This window comes from Mustela nigripes, chromosome 16 (genome assembly GCF_022355385.1).
Source record: "Mustela nigripes isolate SB6536 chromosome 16, MUSNIG.SB6536, whole genome shotgun sequence".
Lineage (NCBI taxonomy): Eukaryota > Metazoa > Chordata > Mammalia > Carnivora > Mustelidae > Mustela > Mustela nigripes.
This window is the reverse complement of record NC_081572.1, coordinates 43771849-43792588: the sequence shown is the minus strand read 5'-3', so window position 1 is coordinate 43792588 and position 20740 is coordinate 43771849. Positions and strand designations below refer to the sequence as shown.

Sequence of the window (20740 nt, the reverse complement as noted above, 5' to 3'; positions counted from 1 at the left end):
AGCCATTCAGAGCTCCAGATGCTTGGCCTTAACTATAAGAACTCCTGGAAAGATTCCTAGAAGGTAGGTACTAGCCTCCCTCTCCTCAGAGGGTAGAGACCTCTTGGTAGGGAGGGACTAAGCCAAAGGACCAAGTCTCCAGCTATGTCCCAGGATGTTCCTCTATTAGATTCCTAGCTCCCAGGGCCATCCCTTGACGGTAAATAGCCAAAGTCAGAAGAACCTACTCCCAACTCCTTCCCCTTGAGAATGATGTCATTCCTAACTCAAGAACTTTCCCTGCAAGAGCTTCTGCTCATCACAGCCTTATGGGAAGGTCATTATCATCACCACCGTACACACGAAGACACCAAAGGATAGAGGTGTGACATGGTTTGCCTGAGGTCACATCGCTAGCCAGTGGCAGAGCTGGGATCTGACCCCACGCAGTCTGCCTCCAGAGTCCGTGCTCCCCCGGGTCAGCCAAGCTGCCCCAAGTGGCCTGGAGTGGGGGGTAGGGGGAGTCTAATGGGGGGGTAGCAGGGGAGGGGGCCGGAGATCCAGTAGCAATCCTCTAGTATATGTGCTGCCGAAGCGAGCACTCCAGTAGCAGTCCTTAACTAGACCTAAGGCTCCGCCTGCTGTGCTGACGCAGGACGACCCTAACCCCAGATGGAGCCTGGGGGCTATTCTCCCGTACTTTTCCAGAAGGGTCTTCTTCCCGGGACCCCAGAGTTACCTCCCTGTGGATCTTTCTCAGCTTCTCTTGTGTAATAGGCCACATGCTCAGTAGATACTTCCCCTGAGTGACAGCAGGGGTTGCCATCTGTGACTGGCGTCCAGGCGGACCCAGTACCACCCAACATGTCACAGAGGCCCTGGGCCTTCCTCAGGCCTAGGAAATGTTTCTGGGGTTGAGAGCGCTCACCCCGAGCAGCACCCCCCCACTCCCAACTACACGGACTTGCATGCTGACTATGCTGGAGACGGGCAGACATTGCCATGCCAGGAGGCAGCTTGGAGCTGGCCAAGCCCCCCTCTATACACATACACACACACACACGCACACGCACACCAGCCAGGGGCCCAGATGTGGGAACAGACTGTGCCTAGTTCCCAGGGTAGAAAACCTAATGAATTTTCCCCTCCCACTCCTCCTCTGTGTGTCCTCCCCCAACAGTGCTTGCCAAACTATGGGAACCGGTTGGGACTTCAGTTCTGGCCAAACCAGAGGGAAAAAAATCTCATGATGGGAAAAACAAGACAGCAGCCCCAGGCATTTCCAGGTCTCCACTGGCCCTCCAGAGCTGGCCTGGCTGAGCCACAGCCAGGAGCCCGGGCCCGACGGTGAGAACCTGGCTCTGGGAGGAGCGGGCCCACCACGTGGCCCGCAAATTGGGGCTCCTGGGTGGCAAGTGGATTGAAGGGACACCAGGAAAGTTTTCCTCCCCATTTACACCCGGACCGGTGCTGGGGCTCAAAAGCGAGTGACGAGGACCCTGAAAGGACTGGTTTCAGTTCTGAGCTTGGCTGCAGGCATTGGCTTGAGCAGCTCTTGGTTGGACCTCATGACAGAAGGGGTGGGGGAGAAGGTGGGAGGGAACTTAGCTTAGGACTGGGTACATGTGCCTTCTGAGGACAGAGCTGTTGCCAACCCCAATCAAACTCCTCCTGTGCCAGTGCTCAGTTTCCCTGTTAGATGAGGTGCGGGTTGCAAACTTTTGACCATGACCCATGACGAACACATTTCCTGTTACAACCCAGGACACATGACTGTGTGTAACAAAACAGAACGGCAAGCACACTACTGCTTACAGCCTTCCCTTTACAACTGGGAAGTGGACTGAATGACCATGGACTGCAAAAGCCATCGACAGTCCTTGGCTCTGGCCCTGCTGATATGGGAGGTTGCTATTAGGACCCCGATATTTCTCAAAACAAGAATTTGGAGGCAAGAGTTTGAAAAGCAAACTCTCACCCTGTGATGGGTGACCCAGCAGAAGCCAGCACCTAAGAGCTTCAGAGCCAAGGAGGTGGATCCCCCCACAAAAGTGGCCTCCCCAGCAAGGAGGGGCCTTCCCTGGGCTCCCTGCCCACCTTCCCCGCCAGCCTGAGTTGTTACCTTTTCAAGTGTTCCAACAGGAAGAGGAAGGTGATGAGGTTGGGGTCGGGCAGGGTGCGGAGTAAGTGCATCATGCAGTTTTCCTTGGCAGCAGGGTCCGACAGGGCTGTGGAGGGGGGAGTGGAGCAAGGCTGAGGCTTGGCTCCTGGGTGGGGAGGCCTGAGCCAGTGCCCCACCAGGGTCTGGAGGCCGTGGGACCCTGAGGGAGAGCCCAGGTTGCAGGGGTGAGGGGAGCAGACCCTGTAGGGAAGGAAGGGCCTGGTATCTTCCCAAGGGTGGGCTATGAACAGCTGGTTCCTGTGGAAGCCCCCATCCAAAGCTCAGTCAGGAAGCACGCTGGCGGGGATTGAGTGCCCTCCCACCCCTCCCGTACGTGCCTTCGCAGCTCTGGTCATAGCCTGTCCCTGGTCTAGGAGGTTAAGTTTAAGGCAGTGAGAACACTATTTTGAACGTTTCCTCTTTCAACTGCCTCTGATGCTAGAGCAGGCAATGAACAGCCATCCACGGGGTTCCTCACTTCCTGTGGTGGCTGAAGCCCTGACCTGCCCATGGAGGAGGCAGCAGGGAGAAAAGGGAGAGGCAGGAAGGAGGTGCCCAGGCGCCCCGCTGGCCGAGGCCTTCAGCTTCATCGCTGCCCAGGGCATCAGTGGGAGCGAGAGACTGCTCCTCTGGAAGGCTGGGTTCTGGCCAGCTCTGGTACACTCCAGCCAGGCTTGTCTTTGGCTCAGGACGCTGGCCCTGGCCACCTACCTCAGGGCACATTTCCCTGGCTGCTTGGCTTTCCAAGCAAGGAGATCAGTATTTGGGGAGGAAGCACAGAGGGTAGACACGGGGACAAGAGGGGAGAGAGGCAGGCAAGAGAGGGTCCAGGCTCTGCCTCAGGCCCCAGTGGGTCACACCCCACTCTCTGGGCCACTCAGCCACGCCGCCCCAGAGCACTGGGCAGATGCACAAGCAAGGAGAGCCACAGGTCTCCCACTCTTTGCTGTCAGGAAGGCCTGGCTCAGCCGGGCCCTCGGTGCCCCAAAGCCTCACCGATGCCCTCCATGAAGGCTGGGTAGAGTCTGTCTGTGAGGAGGGGTTCAGGCAGCTCCCGGAAGTAGAGCTTCAGGGTGCCGGCAATGGCATTGATGTCCATGTCACTCAGCATCAGCAGGATGTCCTTGTTATCTGCAGAGGATGTGGACAATCGGGAGTGCACCCATCCAAGCCCCCCTCTTCCATGCAGTCCTCAGCTAGGCAGGGGCGGGGTGGTGGGCCCTGCTCCATTCCGCACCACACAGCTGGGGAAGCCCCCACCCACTCCATCTCTGCCCTGGTCTTGCCAGGAAAGGCAGGAAGTAGGTACAGTGCCCACAGGTGGTGTGTGACTCAGCCCCACTGGGGCAGGGGAGCCCCATTCTCCATCCAGAGTCCTCACACCACATGGCAGACACCCTCTCTGGAACCTCCCCACCGCTAAGCCTCTCTCTGGAAGGCCCTGCACATTTTTTACATGAAAAAGCATGCTCCAACAAAGCCTCAGCTTCCAGGTTGCACAGAGGACCCGTATGTTGGCACATCCCCAACCTTTCACCCCAGGCTTCCTAAACACAGGCCCCTCCCTTGGCTCCCTTGGAATCAGCCCTGCCTGCCCAATTCAGGCTTCCTGGCTATCACAGCACAAACTCGCATGATGGGGGGAAAGAAAAACCAGAGAGGGCAGCCCCCACCATGGAGGAATTTATGGAGGGAAACAGCGGTGCTCCTCCCAAAGGGCCCTTGTTCAGGGCTTTGGAGACAGCAGAGGGGAGCCTGAGCCAGCCAGCCTGGGTTCAAAGCCCTTCTGTTTCCTTCCAGTCCCTTAGGTACCACATAGATAGCAAGAAAGCCAGAAACACTGGAATAAGAAAGATCTGAGCTGAAAGAAGGCTCAAAACCTACAAGCTGAGCAATGCTGAGCAAGTGGCTTGGCCTTTCTGAGCCTCCTCCATTCCTCATCTGCAACAGTGGATAAGAGAGTGGGGAGGGGGTGTTTACATGAGCACACACAGGCAGAGTCCCGGCATCAGACTAAGAGAGGGCCCACCACACGCCACATGGGACTGTGGTTCACAGAACAAGGCTCTTCCACCATCGGTGACTTGGGGCCTCTCTGTGGAGAAAGGCCTCTGGTGCTCCTGGGCTCCCAGAGCAGCCTGCTGGGCCCCTAAGAGTGCCCTCTCCCCACCAATGCCCGGGCCTCCCACACTTACTGGCATCAAAGGCGGCCTTCAGTGCCTGGATGTCGGTGGCCACCCCTGATATCCGGTAGATGCCGACCTCCTCGATGCCCCGCTTCTCCACCTCCTCCACACACTGCCGCACGATGTAGGGTACCTTGGAGCGCTCCCGCCTGGTGGGGAGGGGCTGTGAGGGGGGGGGCGGAAGTCCTCCCTCCCTGACTACCCCAAGCCCCCACTTCCCCTGCACACCCAGGCTTCTGGTATCAGGGTTGGGGCTGCAGAGAGGACTAAGAGACCATGCCACCCCACCCTACCCAAGCAGCCCAAGGCAGGCCTGTTGCAGTGTGGCAAGGGACAAAGGCAGGAGGTGGTTTGGGAGACAAGTGCAAAGATGCTGAGATGAGAATGTTCCTTAGAAGGCAGATCTCAGCTTCAAATGCTATGTGGGGCTGAGCCGTAGACCCCTGAGGGAGGTGGCTGAGGTCCTGGAGGCCCAGGCCCTGGAGGGGGTGGTGGAGAGTGGAGGGCAGCCCCTCCTGGATTCCCGCTGGTCGTGGCCAAACCTCAATGTGTGCCTATGTCATCAGAGCATCTCACTGACCACAAGAAGCTGACGGCCTGGGATGCTCACAGGTCATCTGGTGTTTAATGCTGGCTTGCTGACTTCTGAAGCATGTGTGAGATGGAGGCCTACGTCTGCGGGCCACTTTGGGCCTCCGAACTGGTCATCCCTGACTATAGAGCCAGGGGGTGGGGTGACTCGCTAGGGGTCCAGGGAGGGACCCCAGGTGCTAATGCCACCACTCACGTGCCCCAGGGGGACCTACTTAGTCACTACGCTGATCTTCACGCCAAAGACACCAGTCTGCTTTTTTGATGGGGTCCTCTTCAGGCTCATATCCCGGCTGGTGAACTTCATGGAGAATTCCACTTTGATCTGGTTGGGGGTGAGGCAGGCACAAATCCCCCAGGGTGTGAGTGCCTGAGGAGGGCCTCCGAAACACAGGCCCCCTCCCCAGCGCGGCCAATCACTGCTGCCTCTCCCACCCTTGGCTCCCTGCAACACCTACAGGGTGGGAGTGGGAAGGGTGTGGGCACAGGGGACGGGAGAGGGTCTGGGTTGAGGGAACAGGGGGCAAGACAGCACCCCCGAGGACAGCAGCCGGGGGCCCGCCCAGTGTGTGGACATTTCCTGTCTCCCCAGCTCACCCCGTTCATCTCAATCACATCTGTGTGCCAGTTCTTGGTCTCCACAGTCTGGGGATCCAACTGCAGAGAAAGGAAGAAAGACAACGTGAGATGGGGAAAGCAGAGGAGGCATCCCTCACAGGGGACAGGACCGGACTCTGCTCCTCTGACGCAGTGGCCTGCGGACTGTTTTTCCTTGCGCACCCACACAGTGATTTTGAAAAATTATGTACCGCCCAGCACATTTGCGACTCGACGTCTGAATATTTCCAAGGCAAGTTTAAAGAGTTGCAAAGGCTATAGCTTCCAGGATAATGTAAATATTTACATCTTAAAATAAAACTGTGACATCATTCTTTTCAATGTATTCAGTGGGATCCAATTACCACAGCGATCTGCTACCCACCATCATTCATGAGGAACATACAAGCTCTCCTTTCCCTTGCAGACACCCTGCATTGTTTTTTTTTTTTCTCCCAAAGAATTTTGTCCTAGTTTGTATTTTTCTATCTTAAGGGTTTTAATCATCACCCTATTAGATTTCACTTCAACAAAAATATCTGTACCGGGGCGCCTGGGTGGCTGTGTTGGTTAAGCATCTGCCTACGGCTTAGGTCATGATCGCAGGGTGGGTGCTGGGCTCCTTGCTTAGTGGGAGTTACTGCTTTCTCTACCTGCCTCTCCCCCTGCTTTTGTGTGCACGCTCTCTGACAAATACATAAATAAAATCTCAACAAAAAAAAAATTAAAGAATCTGCCTATCCTCCCAAACAGATTAAAAAAAAAAAACCAACAAAATCTTATTAAAAAAAATCTGTACAAATGGCAATGAAACACTTCCTGAGACCACAAGGCTCCAAATATTCAAGACATGTTTGAGTTACTACAGCGACTGACAGCACGCAATAAAAACACTAACCAGCAGGTTAAAAATAAGTATTAATAAATATTCAGTAGCAAGATACCACTTTGAAGGACTTATGTCTCTTCACGGGGTGGACAGAACATTTTTTTGTTTTAATTCGTGTATTTTTTTTTTGCTAGGGTAGAACTGGGTGCAGCCTCACTATGCTCGTGTGTTGCTGTTTTTTTTTTTTTAAGTTGGTTATTTTCTTAGAAATCTCTACACCCAATGTGGGGCTCAAACTCATGACCCCAATCACAGGCTCCATCACCTGAGCCAGGCGGGTGCCCCTGGTTTTGCTTTTAAACATGTAGAGGGAGAAACATCTTGTTCCTGTAAATTAACTAGATGGGGCTGTTTTATTATAGCAATGTTACAGGATTCTCGAAACTCTCTCCTTCTCGTTTGCCTTAAATTGAATAAATACCGATTAGCAAAATTTATTTATTTTTATTATTCCTTAAAAAGATTTTATTTATTTATCTGGCTGAGAGAGAGAGCGCGCACACAATCGGGGGAGCGGCAGTCAGAGGGAGAAGCCGGCTCCCCGCTGAGAAGGGAGCCCAATGCAGGGCTCAATCCTAGGACCCTGGGATCATGACCTAAGCCAAACGCAGATGCTTAACAGACTAAGCCACCCAGGCACCCCCAGCAAAATTTATTTTAAATGATCTGTCAGCTGACAATGTCCATCAGTTTTGTGGAAAGCAAAGAACTGGAAAGCACCTGACTCATGAACGGATTTGGAACTTGGCCATCAGCGTCTTGTACCTTCTCCACACCCACACCCACATTTCAAGAGGCCCTACTGTCGGCAAGCAGGAGGCACTGGCACCCTGGGCCATGTTCCACTGAGAGCCTTGGGCTCCCCTGCAGAGGAAGGGATCTGAAGGCAGAAAGCCCTTCCCAGGCACATCGCTTGCAGCCAGTGGCACCTATGGGAGTTGGGAGTCTGCAGACTGATTCTCTGGAAACTCCCTGCCCATGTACTCCCTGGGAAGCTTCTGTGGCTTCCCAACCCCGCCAACCCCCACGCTGCCCAGAGCACGTGCACCACAGTGTGAACACCACTGTTCCAGCAGGCCCACAGCACAGAGGAGCAGGGTCTGGTCAGCCCAGGGTGGGTTGGGCCCTGGGGTCTGCATTTGGCCTAGGCCCAGCCTTCAGGAGTTGCCCCCCCCCCCCCACCGGACGAAGGGTGCAATTGAGGAGGACACGGAGGGAGAGCAGTGTGGACGGGACCCAGTAACCCCATGTGCCCCACTCTGCCCCAGCACCTCCTCTGCACACAAGGGAAGCACATGGGACTCACCAGCCTGGCTATGGTCCAGGCTCACTAATCCAGAAGCCTTAAGGCCAAGTGTCCCAAGGGTCCCAAAGGAAGCCCCTGAAATGTCCCTCTCCCGAAACTTTTTCTGTCCCCAAACCTCACCAGGTCTGTGGCACGGACCATCCCTTAGGCACCCCTTCACCTAATCCCCCTCCTGAGACCCGGTGCCTCCTAGTAGCCACCATGGCCTAAGCCAGGGGTCCCTCCCCAGGTCCTGGAGTGGTGTCTGGGCACAGCCAAGTGGGGGAAGGGCAAGGATTGAGACTCAGGCCTATGTAGGTCGAAATGTCCACTCTTCCACTCAACTGTGTGAATCTGGGCAAGTCACTTAAACTTCCCTGAACTTCAGCTTCCTCCCTAGGGCATCCATACCACCTCAGAGTCCCAGAATTAATGTATTCTGAGCATTTCCGAGGAGCCCGCATGAAGACAAACCTTTCACACAGGCTATCTCAATCATGGTAACAAAGTACATGGTAACAAGGCTGTGAGGTCTAGCCTTTTCACACTCCCATTTACAGATGAGAACACTGAGGCTTAACGAGACTAAGGAACTTGCCCAATGCCACTATCTAGGAGGTGAGACGCTTCCTGCCGTGCTGAGACACCGTCCCTCTGCAGCCGACTGGCACCCTCCCATCAGTCTGAGGCCAGGGCTGAGGAAGGTGGTACTTCCGTGTTTTACTGTGAGTCTCCGCAACCGCTGTCTCCCAGAACCCCCTAGTGGGTGCTTGAGGGAGGCCTGCCTAGCCCCTCGTGCCCAGGCTGTGAAGATCTGCCTCCCAGCAGACTGGCAGCCTCCAGAAACCAAGGCTATTTTCAGGACGTCACTTAAATACAGAGAAGGGAGGGCGAGGAGTGGAGAGGGACATGGCACATTTTCCAGAGAAATGATGCTGCCTGAGCGGCTGTGGCTATTTATAACCCCTGGGAAATGTGGACTCTGCTATTTCCTGATTAGATTAGTGCGGGGGCGGAAGAGCCAGCCCCCAGGATGTCAGTGGATAGAGCACCTGACCGCTGACCTCTGAGTCCCAGCAGATAGGTGCCAACCCCCGGCCCTGGGCAGTGGGTACTGAGGCCAGGCCAGATCGGGCAAGGGAGGCAGACAGATGGGGCTGCGAAGGGCCAGGCTGGGGGAGACCCCCAGGAGGCCCCTCCTTCACCCCACAGGTAAGACACACACAGCTGGGTCTTCCTCAAGGTGGGGCATGGGCAGGAGACAGAAAGGAGCCATAGGGCATCCTAGAGGAAGTTCTAGGTGGTCCACACACAACGCCTGCCGCCAGGAGTGGCTCAGTTATGTTCTGTCTACCTTTGCTTTTAGACTCGGTCAGGTCATGGCTGCACGTTCAGCCCTGCATGTGTGCCAAGGAGACACAGCTGACCCCAGGGACTGATGTCCACAGAAGAACTGCCCAGTGTCCGCAACAAAATCCTGAGGCCGCAGAAGGAGATGGAGATGCAGGCTCTCAGAGCGCTTCCCCCGCATCGTGTCTAGGACAGGAAAGCCCAGTGGCCTCGCAGGCCTGTGGGGGCACCTCGTTCCTTCAGGAAAGTCCTGAGGGGTCCTTAGGCCTACGTCCTTCCTCCCAGCCCATTTGTCACCAGTGCATCTCCTTCCCCCCGGCTCGAGGGCTGTTCGTAGCCACCTCCGGGTGCCTGGGGTTTCCGAGGCACCAGTGAGTCTGGGGTCCCCATTCTCGCTCCCTGGGGTAGATGCCACAGTCCCTGGTCAAACCTGGGTCCTTCTGAGGGTAGAGCCACAGCCTTCCCTCTGCCTTGTACTCTTGCCTGAAAGCCTTCTGGTGATTTTTGCCATTGCCCTGCCCACACCTGTTCACGGGGGCCAGTGGTGGCACTGCCCCGTTTATGGGCAGCTACAGTCCCAGTGGTCAGGGAAGCACAAACCAGGCCGCAGTGCGTTACTTTAGGACATAACACCGGGGCTCCCAGGCCTCCGCTTCCCCTCCCTCCCTCAAAAGCCTCTTGGCACTGGGCCCCTCCCCTCAGAACCTCACTCTGTCATTTCCCCAGTGCAGGCCTGAGGCCCCCAGGAGCCCAAGGACCCCTGACCTCCCATCCCTGTGGGCCTGGCTTCCTGAATCCGGGACCTGGCATCCTGGGCCTGACCGGGGAGGGAGCATGGACTTCTCTCAAAGCCAGAGTAGTTTCTAGGGTTAATAAAAACAAAGTGCTTAACAACGAGGGCAAGAAATGCAGTGTGCTAGAGCTGTCGTCCTCAGAGGTGAACGGGGTGCTGAAGGGAAGGCAGAGATGGCTGGCCGTGTTTAGGGGGTGCCTGCCAGAGGCTGAGTGTGGGGCTGGGGAGACCAGGCCCTGAGCCAGGTGTCCTGTCTGATGGGGGTACATTTCCCGGGGCTCCCAGGCCAGTGGCCCGGGTGGCGGTACTGGGCTGGCTTTTTCCTGCCCTTCCCCGAGTATGTCTATATACTCTGGGCTAGGTCCCCTTCAGACACCAAACCCAGTCTGTCATTGGGACAGACCACAGGCGTGAGAGGCATGGGAGGGCTGGCAACAGGGGGACTAGGGAGCTGCCAAGGCCTGCTTCTCCTCCCTCTTGGGAAGGGTACGGGAGGATTCTGTCAACGTGGCTGCTCAGAGAGAAACTCCTAGAGAGGGAGGGTGGGGTGGGAGGGGGATGCCAGGGCCCACGCTGGGCTTCCAGCTCAGCAGCCCGGCCAGGGGAGACCACGGACAGGCCATTTTCCCAGAGGCTGGCTCCCCCACGACTAGGCTAAGCAAGCTTGGCCCCTCTAGTCCTCACCCTGTAGGGTCAAGTGCCCTCTCCCAGGGCAGCTGCACGAGGGGCTTATGCTGACTCTGTAGGCAAAACACCGGGATCCTGTCTCCCCTCCTCCAACCCCCACTCCCCCGGACTTTGAAGTTCTCAGAGGCCCACATATGGAAAGGGTTTAGCCGCTCTGAATAAGGCTTTTATTGAAGTCAGGTTAGCCTCACAGCACCCACTGTGACCTGCCTTCCCTAGCACTCGCTCAGCATTCCCGAGCCCCAGTCTGCCCTGTGCCTGCCACACTTTTAGTCCTTGGACTTTTAGTCCTCAGTCTCAAAGCCGGGCGCATCCATCCCAGAGCCCCGGGACCCTGTCTTCCTTGGGACTGGCTGGCACCCCACTGCCTTCTCTGTTCCAGGCAGCCTGGACAACTTCGCCCCAGAACCAGGCCTCACACAAACGGCCAGGAAGCTGCCAAGCCTCAGCTCAGGGCCATGTTGGGGGCACAAGGGCAAAGAAGGGAGGGTCACTCTGGCTCAGCCCAAAGCAGCCCAGAGGAAGCCCAGAGCAGCCTTGCCTCCAAAGTCGGGAGTGGGAGGCCGGCCTGGGGAGCACGGTGGGCTCCACCACCTCCCTTTGGCCTTGAGAGTACTTCGATGAGCATTGTGCAAGTCCTCCTCTGAAGCTGACCTCATCCTCCCTGCCCAGGCCAGGAATGCAGTCTGGGCACAGAGCCTATTCTTGAGAATGAGCGGCGCTGGCAAGGCCACTACCCATGCCCGCTCTGGGGGGGGACCTCCCGGTGGGCTCCAGCCCTCGCCCCGCACTCACTAGACAGCACGAGAAGTAAGCGCTCATTTCTCTAACAGCGTGCTCGGCTGGGTAGTCTGGGCAGGAAGGCTCCCCATGCGGGGCACCCCACCCCAACCCCAATGGGCTCCAGGAGCACCTAGACAACCAGGAAGCTGAGGAACAGCCCCAGGCCCCCACGGGGCTCTGACCCTCCATCCTGGCAGGGCAGGCTGCAGGCTGTCACTCTGGGTCACTCTCTGAGCCTCAGTTTCCACATGTGAAATGGAGTAGATGGTAACAGCGCCTCACGGCATGGGCTGAGAATGAGTCTGGTCCTCAGCCAGGGCTCCAAACCCAGCAGCCTCAGTAAAACTGGCAGCATCACTAAAACCCAGGTCAAGCTTCCCCGTGGCATCCTGCCCGCCGCACTTCCATTAGAAGCTGAACGTCTCGCCCCAGCTGGCCCCTGCCTGCTCCATATAGGGTGCCCTTCTCCACTGTCCCGTGGCCTCTGTCTGCTTCTGAAGATGCCGCGCCCACCCCACCAGCCACAGGGTTTTCACCTTGCCAGTTCCTCTGCCTGGAATGTACTGTCTTGGATCTTTCCAGAATCTTTTTTTTAAAATTAACTAATGTATTTATTTGAGAGGAGAGAAGGTGCAGCAAGGGTGCAGAGGGGCAGAAGGAGGGAGAAGGGGTTGGGGGAGAGAGAGAGATTTTGAAGCAGACCGTGTGCTGAGCAAGGAGCCCAACACAGGGCTCGATCTGACCACCTTGAGATCACGAGCCAAGCCGAAACCAAGAGGTGGACGTACAACCGACTGGGGCCACCCAGGCACTCCCAGAATCCTTCTTACCATTTAAGTCTTAGTTCAAAATTACCTCTTCCAGCAAGTCCTCTCCCTCCCCATTACTCTCTAGCCCATTACCCAAGTTTATGTTCTTCCCAGCACTTGTCTAGCCTGAAATGATCTTTTTGGTTGCCTGACTCCTGCGGACAGAAAGTTCCATGAGATTAAGGGCTCTCTGCCTTCTGCCTCTGGGGTGCCCAGTATATTCAGGGAAGGTGCCCATCAATATTCAGGGACCAAATGAATGAAACGGGATGTGGGGGATGGAGAGAACAATGCCTTCCCACCAAGGCTCCTTCGGGACGGGGGTCAAGAAGCCCCACGTTCCCACTCACCTCTCCTCTCCCATGCCCAGGGAATGGCTGGCCTGGGCCCAGGCACCACCCTGTGACCTCTCCCACCCAGACTTCCCCAGTGTGTTGAGAGTTTAAGCTTAGGAACAGGAATCTTGAGCCATGGCCAACATCATCATATGAACTGGATCTAGGAGATCATCCTGTTCAGCTCCTTCATGATCCTGATGCCAGAGAACTAGAAAGGGGAAGAGATCTGCCCAAGGTCACAGAGCCAGTAAAGACAGCAGAGCTGGGGTTGGAAAAAGAGGCCTCTTGAGTGCTACGAGCTCAGCCGAGTCTCCAGCACCCTGTGCCGCATAAGCCCAAGGGGTGGGGTGACCCACGGAGGAGGCCTGAACATGAAGAAGGCTTCAGGCACGTGATGGGGTGTGGAGCTATGGCTGTCACGGCTCTGGCTGGGCCCATCTGAGGCATCAGCGTTGGCAGGGATCCCTGTCCCAGACAGAGATGGTTCTAGCTCCTGGCTGAGGCATCACCACGGCGTTATGGTGCCCTCCTGGCCTCTCTGCAGGAGAATCCCAAGGGCAGCTCTCACGGTGGCCTCTCATCTCTCTAGGCTCACCCCAGGGACAAAGGACAATGAGGCCTCGATCTAAGGCTCGCTGGGATTCTGCACTGGCTCTGGTTCCTCCCGGGGAATGGGCATGCAAATTCCAGACGTGGGGGAATGTGTGTTCCTCTAAGAGCTAGTGAACTGGCAGAGCACACATATCCTTCCTGTCCCCAACACTATCTGTTTGGGAAAAAGAAGCTGAAATAGTACCTGGTGACTGGCTCCTGACAGTTTGGGCAGCTGGCAAGGCCACTCGGCAGAGAGCTGGGCCTTTCCAGACGTGTGCTCCCTTGTCAATGTCTGGCAACTCCCCCAAACTAGCACCTGCAGAAGTTTCTGGGCTCTTTCCAAAACGTCTGCCCTCCTGGGGCCTCACTGCTTCTGGAAACTCCTGTAACACTGGGCTCTCGCAGCTTTGGCCTTTCGGAAACCACCTTGGTTGGCAGGCTTAGCTCCCCCTGGTCCAGGGCCATCTAAAAGCTGGGGCACCAAGCCCAGCGTGGCTGCCTGGCCAAGCCACCTGTGGACCACAGAGATGCCAGAGAGGGTCAATGCCCTTTCCAACCTCCCCAGGTGCAAAGAAATAGTACCCTGCCAGGTGCACTTAGAGCAGGGGTCCCTAAGCTGAGCTCTGTGACCCTATCTACAACAGCATTCAAATTGTGCATGTGGGTGGCTCCATGTCTGCATGGGGCTCCATGACCTCTAGCAGACTCTCAGAGTTGTGGATTCCTGCTGTGTGGAACTGAACAGGCCTCCTGGGAGTCAGCTTAGTAGAGAAGTAGGGGCACTAGTGGTCAGGAGACCACCCATGTGGCACCAGGAGTAAGGTCCTCTCCCTCTAGGGAGTGAGCAAGTGCTGTGAGAAGCTTCGAGAAGCTTCGAGGCTGGGGAAATGCTGGGAGGTTGCTCTGCTCCCCGCCCCACCCCAACTCTCCAGCCAGCCTGGTCATAGTCCTGGCTCTCCCAGATGTCCAGGGAAAATGGAAGGACTGCAGGGGTCTCCAGCCCAAGGGAGAGGGGCTAACGTCCCTTTCCTAGAGCTGAGGGATGGCTATAGGGACACGAGTGGGCATATGGATGGTTAAGATAGGGACAGGGGTCCCTTCCCCTCAGCAGATTAGCCTGACAAGGGTGGGGCAGGGGGCAAGGGGCAGGGCAGATTGGGAACAGCCAGGGCAGGACACAGGTCTACCGTGTAAGGTTTCAAGATCTTTCTTGATGCCTGGAGCTCGATTATGAAATAAAGTTAATGAGCCCAAGACAAATCTACATCTGATAGCCTAGAGCCCTCGGACCCTCAATGCCTCGAACAGCCAGCGAATGGCTGCGTGAACCTGGGTACACAGTTTGCGTATCCGGTGCTACCTGTTACAAAGAACGGTCAAGTTCAGTGGCAGGCTCTGGGAGGGGCTAGGAGCTGTCCTGTGGTTGCAACTGAGACAGCAAAGAAAGGGACCCTCCTAAGCCCTAAGGTTCCCCAGACAAGTGGCCCAAAGGGGGCACCCCATCCTGTCCTTCCTCAGGTAACACCTCTGACTCTCCCCAGAGACAGAGGAAAGCAGACCCTGTCACAGAGCAGCAGGTATCCTTGAACTCTGTGGTTCAGCAACAAACACTTCCATTCATCTTGCCGGCCTCTAGCATCTGGACAGAAGTTCTTCTGAGGCGGGGAATTCTCAGCCCCACATGGCAAACCCTCAAGCAGAGACAAGGTCATCAACAACTGTCCTCCACTCTCCCATCCACTCCTCTGGACCCTGCCAATCCAGCCTGAGTTCCCACCTCCAGGCACCCCCACCCCAAATGCTTCTGGCTTGGCCTCTGCCTTACGTTGTGGGTGGGTGGGGGTTCCTGCCAGCCTCTCTGTGGCTCCCACAAGTGACCCCATTATAACCTTGGATACTTCAGGGAGTGGGGGATGGGACTCCTCCTTCAGCCTCTCAGGTGCCACCTCAGGATCTAGAAGCAGGTGGGAAGGCATGAAGAGAAGGCACCGAGCCTAGTCTCCGTCAGTGTGATCTGAAGCAGAAAGTTGAAACATACAAAACGAAGGAAAAGGAAAGTAGAAATGTGTAGTGCCGAGAGCGCTGGCAGAACCCGCAAACCCCAGTGCCACGTGTCTCCTCTGCTCAATGCTTGCACAGCAGACCAACTGCCAAGTCAGAGGCCGGAATGAGGCGTCAGCCCCAGAATCTCCTTGGGGACAAGAACCAACCCAAACACAGCTCCCTGAGACCCGCAACTGCAGACTCCTGGGGCCAGGGACCCCACCCCCCCAGGTTAATATGAGGACTCTTCCATCTGAACAGCTTCTTCTGCCCCAGCATGGGGTCCCCCGATGAGTCACAGACACCCCTTTAGGGCGACGGGAGTGGGAGGCCCACAGGTGTCCTGACATCCATTCACGGGAGACCCTTCCTGCCAGGCTGGGCGGTCCCCAGCACCCTTCCCCCACACCACCTAAGCTCCTGCCTGGTCCCAGCCCCCTGACTGGCAGAGAGCCCTCGGCACTGACAAAAAATAGGTTAATGCAGCTGAGGAAAGAAGGGAAGCGGGCAGCGGGCCCAGCCCCACGAGTCCGTCTGCTTGCCTGCTAGCCTGAGCACAGTGAGGCGGCCACAGCGGGACGCATAATCGCGCCAGCCAAGAGACCCTTGTATCTGTGAGGCGGACATACTCTGTCACACAGCAAGAGCTGCCAGAGCACCCCACTGCCAGAGCACCCCTGTGGCTGCATGGATGGCGGGCGGCTCCGCAGGCCAGCACCGGGCCAGCCCCCGCCATCCTTGCCCATGGGCACCATCAGACTAGAAGCGAGAGACCACCAGAGGCGCAGCTCTGAAGCGAATTTTTGGAGGTGCTGGTCATACATGCACAGGGAAAGAACAGAAAGTCTGGGATCTGGAGGTTTAAAGACTGCCCCCGCTCCTTGCCAGGCCTCTCCCCAAAGGATCAGGTAAATTAGAAAGGCTTTGCTTGGCTGGCAGAGGGCCGGGAGACTGCGGGGTCCATTTCTCACTGGCCTTGAGGTTTGGGAATAGACAACGAGCCCAGGGCTGGTGTCTGCTGGCCTCACCAGGGACTGGGCGGGGAGGGGGTGCAGGGAAGGGCCGGCCCCGTGCCGCCGGGCACAGACAGCTGCCTCAGCACAGAGGGGCTCCGGTAGCAGCTGAGGCCAGCAGGGCCCGGCGAGCCTGGTCCCTGGGGATGCCGAAGGTGACCCAGGGGCCAGAGCAGGACAGCTCAAGTTGCTGCCCTGCTGGCACTTTCCAGGACTGATGTCACCTCTGGGAGGTCAAGTATGCCCCATGGGTAGGGGGTGAAATGAGACAAGGAGCCAACGGGCCCAAGCTCACTTCCTCCTGGCAGGTGCTAGTTGGCACGGAGCACTTAGCCAGAGGGCTGCCTCCTCGGAGCCGCAGGATGGCTTGCAAATGCAAATCTCCATCAGCCCCACGGAGTAGCCACAGCCTCCCCTGAGGGACGGACCCCCTGCGACATCTTGCTCGGGCAGCCAGTTCAGGCTGCAGTTAATCTAAGGGTTTACTGTGTTCTAGGAGCCGGGTCTGGTTCTTCCGCGGACACCCGATGCCAGGGCCCGAAGCCAGACCCAAGGCAGGCTGCCCAGATGCAGGACAGTCCGCTTCTATCTCCAATTTTCATCCTCACCAAGGTCTGGGGCTGCAGGCGGGCCGGGCGGTCTGCCCTGGCTCCGCTCTAGCAGAGCTGCCTGCTGGGTCAGGAAACCCCTGGCACTCTGGTGCCTCACTGGCATGGGGCCAGCAGTCATCTGGGTGGTCCCCGACTGGGCAGCCCCTCAGAGGTTGCAGCCCCCCACCTCGGCAGCACCCCCACCGTCACATGACCTCCCCCCAACCCTGGGGGAGCAGGAGGCCCAAGACCCCGCACAAAGAAGTCTTCCACGGCCAGTGGTGCTGAGCTGCTTCTGCCAGTATCCCCCCTGTAAAGGGGCAGCCAGCTATGTCCATTGGGTTCAGGAAGGGGGGCCTGGTCCGGGCTGGGTGGGGGAGACCCAGGAGACCCTTGCTTAACCACTCACATTCCAGCCTGTATAGACTCAGAATATGGCAGTCCTCTCCCACAGAAGACGACCCCTTTTTCTGAGCTGGGGACAGATGCAGAGAAACCAGCAGGGGTCAGGGGTGGAAGTGGCAACAGCATTAATCATTAAATTAAGGCCACTTGGAGAAGACCCACACATAGCCCCGTCTCTATCCTAGGACTCCATGATCAGGCAGGAGCTGGAACGGATCTCCAAGGGAGGGTGGGGGAAACAGAGCACCCCGGCAGTCCCCAGCCGTCCTGCCCTCGGGTCCCCCCCACCAACCGCCACCGCTAGCACCTTTTGGCGGAGCAGTTTGCTGCGAACCCGGCCCCAAAGCCGGGCGCCTGTGTTGGGGGGCCGCTTGCTCCCCGGCTCCTCCAGCCGATCCAGGCAACAGCGCTCCAGAGGCTCGCACACCGCCTTCAGGCTGCAGTCTGGCTGAGGCAGGATGTCGGTCATGCCGGCGGCAGCAGAGGCTCGCCCGGACTGCCCCCTGGCCCGCGGCGCCGGCTCCGGGGACCGGGTCGCGGGAGAGGCTGCGGGCAGCCCGGCCGCCGAGGCGCTCGGCGGGCGCCGCGAAGACAGACGGAGCGGGAAGTGCTCACCCCCGCAGCCGGCCCGTACTGTGGTTACTCGAGCCGGGCAGGGAAGCGCATGGTGTGAGGCTCCGCTTTCTCCTCCCCTCCCTGGAGACTGCCTCCCAGAGGAGCGCACTGGGGGCGGCCCGCTCCTCCCGCCTGCTGGTGACCGCTCTGCTTGCGGGGACGCCCCAGTGCGTGCGCCACGGACCGCCCGAGAAGGCGCAGGGGACCCGCCCCCACTGAAGGAAGTGACTCAAAAGAAGACGCTGGAGGCTAACCCTCCAAAAAACCCAACCTCCGGGTTTTTAACTCTTGGCGGGCTGGGGCTTCGGGCTCACTGACCCTCAGCCTAAGTCCTAAATAAAGTTTGACAAGCAACTAAACACAACCCAGTCCCTTCCCCTTCGAGATCCCCGGTTAACCCCTTCACCACCAGGCTGCTCCCTGGGGGCCAGGACTGTGTAAGGGAGGCCTGGGAGGAAGCCAGAAGGGGTCTGCAGGGACAGGCACTCACAAACCTCCTCTTGGGAACGTGAAGAATAAAGCAGATCCCCAGTAGGACAGCCTCCTGGGCTTCAGGGGACAGGAAGGAACTGGCCACTATGGGCTGTCTCCAAGGACATAAGCCAAAAGCCAAGAATGACACTGGTTACAAATACACAGTGAGAGGTGCCTCTTACCCTCTTTCATTCATTAATCATGACCCTGTGCACCTCACCCGAAAAGCCCAACGCAGCCTGTGCCACTGGGGACAGAGGACATCCAGTGGCAAAGGGGCAATCAGCCCCTGGGTCTGGGCTGGGTGTGGCTCAGAAGACTTCTCAGAAGAAAGACCTTGCTCTTAAAGCTCAAGTTGGGAAAACAGTCTAACCAGAGTGAGATGTGAAGCTTCCGGTTAGAGTCTGGGGTCTGGGGTAAAGAGAAAGGCCTGAACCCCAGACAGGCCAAACAAACCCCAGAGGCACCCAGGGCATCACATGATGCACCACTAGGCTCAGAGTAAGGAAGGAAAGCAACATGTCCACGGGACCACCCATGAACCAGGTCCCATGCAGAGAGCTTTCAGATATCCAGTTCATTTAAAGCTCACAACTTTGGTGATGATTGGCTTATGGTCTCTGTTGTTGGGTTTGGAGGACTTGAGCTTGGGGAGGTCAAGTTCTGGCCTGAAGTCAGGCCACCACAGCCAGGGAATGACAGGTCTCTTCCACAGCTGAGGGTGCTCATGCGTCTGGCTTCGCTCAAGTGTGGCTGGTTCTTTAGAGTCAGGAAAAGGTGCCGGGTCCACGCATTTCTTGGGTGATCCCAGGGCAGGAGGGCCCAGAAGCAGCCCTTGGCACCTGGAATGCTCCTGCTGGATCCCCACCAAAATGCAGGTCTTGGGGCTTAACCCCAGACACCCTGTGTTCTGTTGAAAGAAGGGCGGCTTCACTGCAAAGATAGACAAGACCGGGTCATAGTAAGAGCTGCCCTTAAGGAGCACTCACGGAGCGGCGGGTACCATGCTCAACCTCCACACAGATCAACTTAATGCTCACGCCACCTTATGAAGGAAGTCCCAGGAGCCCCATTTTCCATTAGAGGGAATGAAGGAGACTGAGAAGTGCAACATCCTGCCCAAGGCCATGCCTGGCCAGGCCACAAAGTCTGGCCCACAGCACGACTGTGAGATCCTGGTATGGCAGGCTCTGGTCCCACGCTGCCCCTGCCTGGCTGGGGGAGGTGGGGTCCTGGAGTGGGGTCCTGGAGCTCTGCTGGGTTCTGAGTGGGGAGGGGTCCCTGCAGGGTGGCTGGGCCAGCTCCACACTCCACACCTGCTTCTACACGGTGCAGACAGGCCTGGGCTGCCAAGGCTGCACAGAGCCTCCTCATACCTGGGCCGAAGTTGCCCAAACCAACAGCAGCTAGACAGACTTGGCCCATAACACTTTGCCCAGTAATCCGAGGCGGAGTTCCCCACCTGCCTCTCCCAGCACCAGCACCAGGGGCTACCTCTGAAGATGGTCACCCTCCAGTCCCATAAGGGGCCAGGCAGCCTCCCCACCTTGGCTGTCACAAAACTCCTTTCCCCGGGAAGGCTTGGCTCACTCCTACAACCTTCACTTCTCCAATTCATTCATTTCATTCAAGAGCCACTGACTGAGGGTCCGATTCTGTGTTTGACCCTGCTGAGGAATCACAGACACGAAACCAAAGTCTGTGCTTTGTCATAAAACTGACAGCCCAAGAGGAGAGCAAGACATGGGCTTAAATACCTCTTAACAGGAAGCGTTCATGCACTTGGAACACAGCAAGTACGTACCTGCCATGTGCCTACCCAGATGGACAAAACATCATCTTTGCTCTCAAGAAACCCAGCCTTAAGCCGTAAGAACACACAGATAAAGTGCTATGACAGTTGAGAGAAAGGAGAGGAAATTTCTAGCCAGAGGAACCACAGAAGGCTTCCTGAAAGAGGAGGGAATGGCATGGGCCTTGAGAGCTATGGAAAAAGGCCATCCACCCTGGCTTTTTTCTGCATTCCTCGGGCTAACGTGCAACGGCTGGTTGTGTAACTGGCTGGTAAGGGGCCATTATAATTGCTGACCATGTCAGTGTGCTTGGCACCACCAGCTGGCCTACTTCAAAAATGGCCCTGTGCTGGCTTTCTAAGGTTCTCCCCCTTCTATCTGGATCATACGCCACAGGGTGTATTGGGGGAATGCATTGCAAGGTGTGCCCCCCACCCCCACTGGGTGTGTGGGAGGAGGGCAGTACATATCTTGTTCCCAAAGCCTTGTGCTTGTCTGTCTTAGGAAGCCCAGGCTCAATACTTGTCTGGGTAAAGCAAGCTCCGACTGGGTGAAAGCTGGCCAACTGTCTCCATGGTGACATAAGCGCCTCGGCAGATGGGTAGCTGAGTTGGAAGGCTCTTCCCTTGAGATGTTCATCTTTCCCTGCCTCCCTGTGGGCTGGGGGCTCTCTCTGGGACAGCACAGATTTGCCTTCTCTTCCCTCTGCCTGACTCACTCCCTCCTGGAATCAATGGTCTAGGAGCAGGCTGCGGGGGGGGGGGG

At 57.2% G+C, this 20740-nt stretch overlaps 1 protein-coding gene across 5 annotated transcripts in view; it reads right to left on the bottom strand.

The window, feature by feature from the left end:
• Window positions 1-20740, bottom strand: part of ABR (ABR activator of RhoGEF and GTPase) — a 177270-nt gene that overhangs the window by 5607 nt on the left and 150923 nt on the right. For 4 of the 5 annotated variants that reach the window (XM_059380544.1, XM_059380547.1, XM_059380545.1 and 1 more), the window contains 5 exons: window positions 5515-5574; window positions 5133-5242; window positions 4336-4475; window positions 3137-3271; window positions 2102-2207 (listed from right to left, as the gene is read on the bottom strand). In XM_059380544.1, coding sequence (XP_059236527.1) covers window positions 2102-2207; window positions 3137-3271; window positions 4336-4475; window positions 5133-5242; window positions 5515-5574 — 551 coding nt within the window. Of the gene's footprint in view, window positions 1-2101; window positions 2208-3136; window positions 3272-4335; window positions 4476-5132; window positions 5243-5514; window positions 5575-17400; window positions 17595-20740 lie in introns of those variants that run through there. The other variant, XM_059380548.1, reaches the window with a different exon arrangement.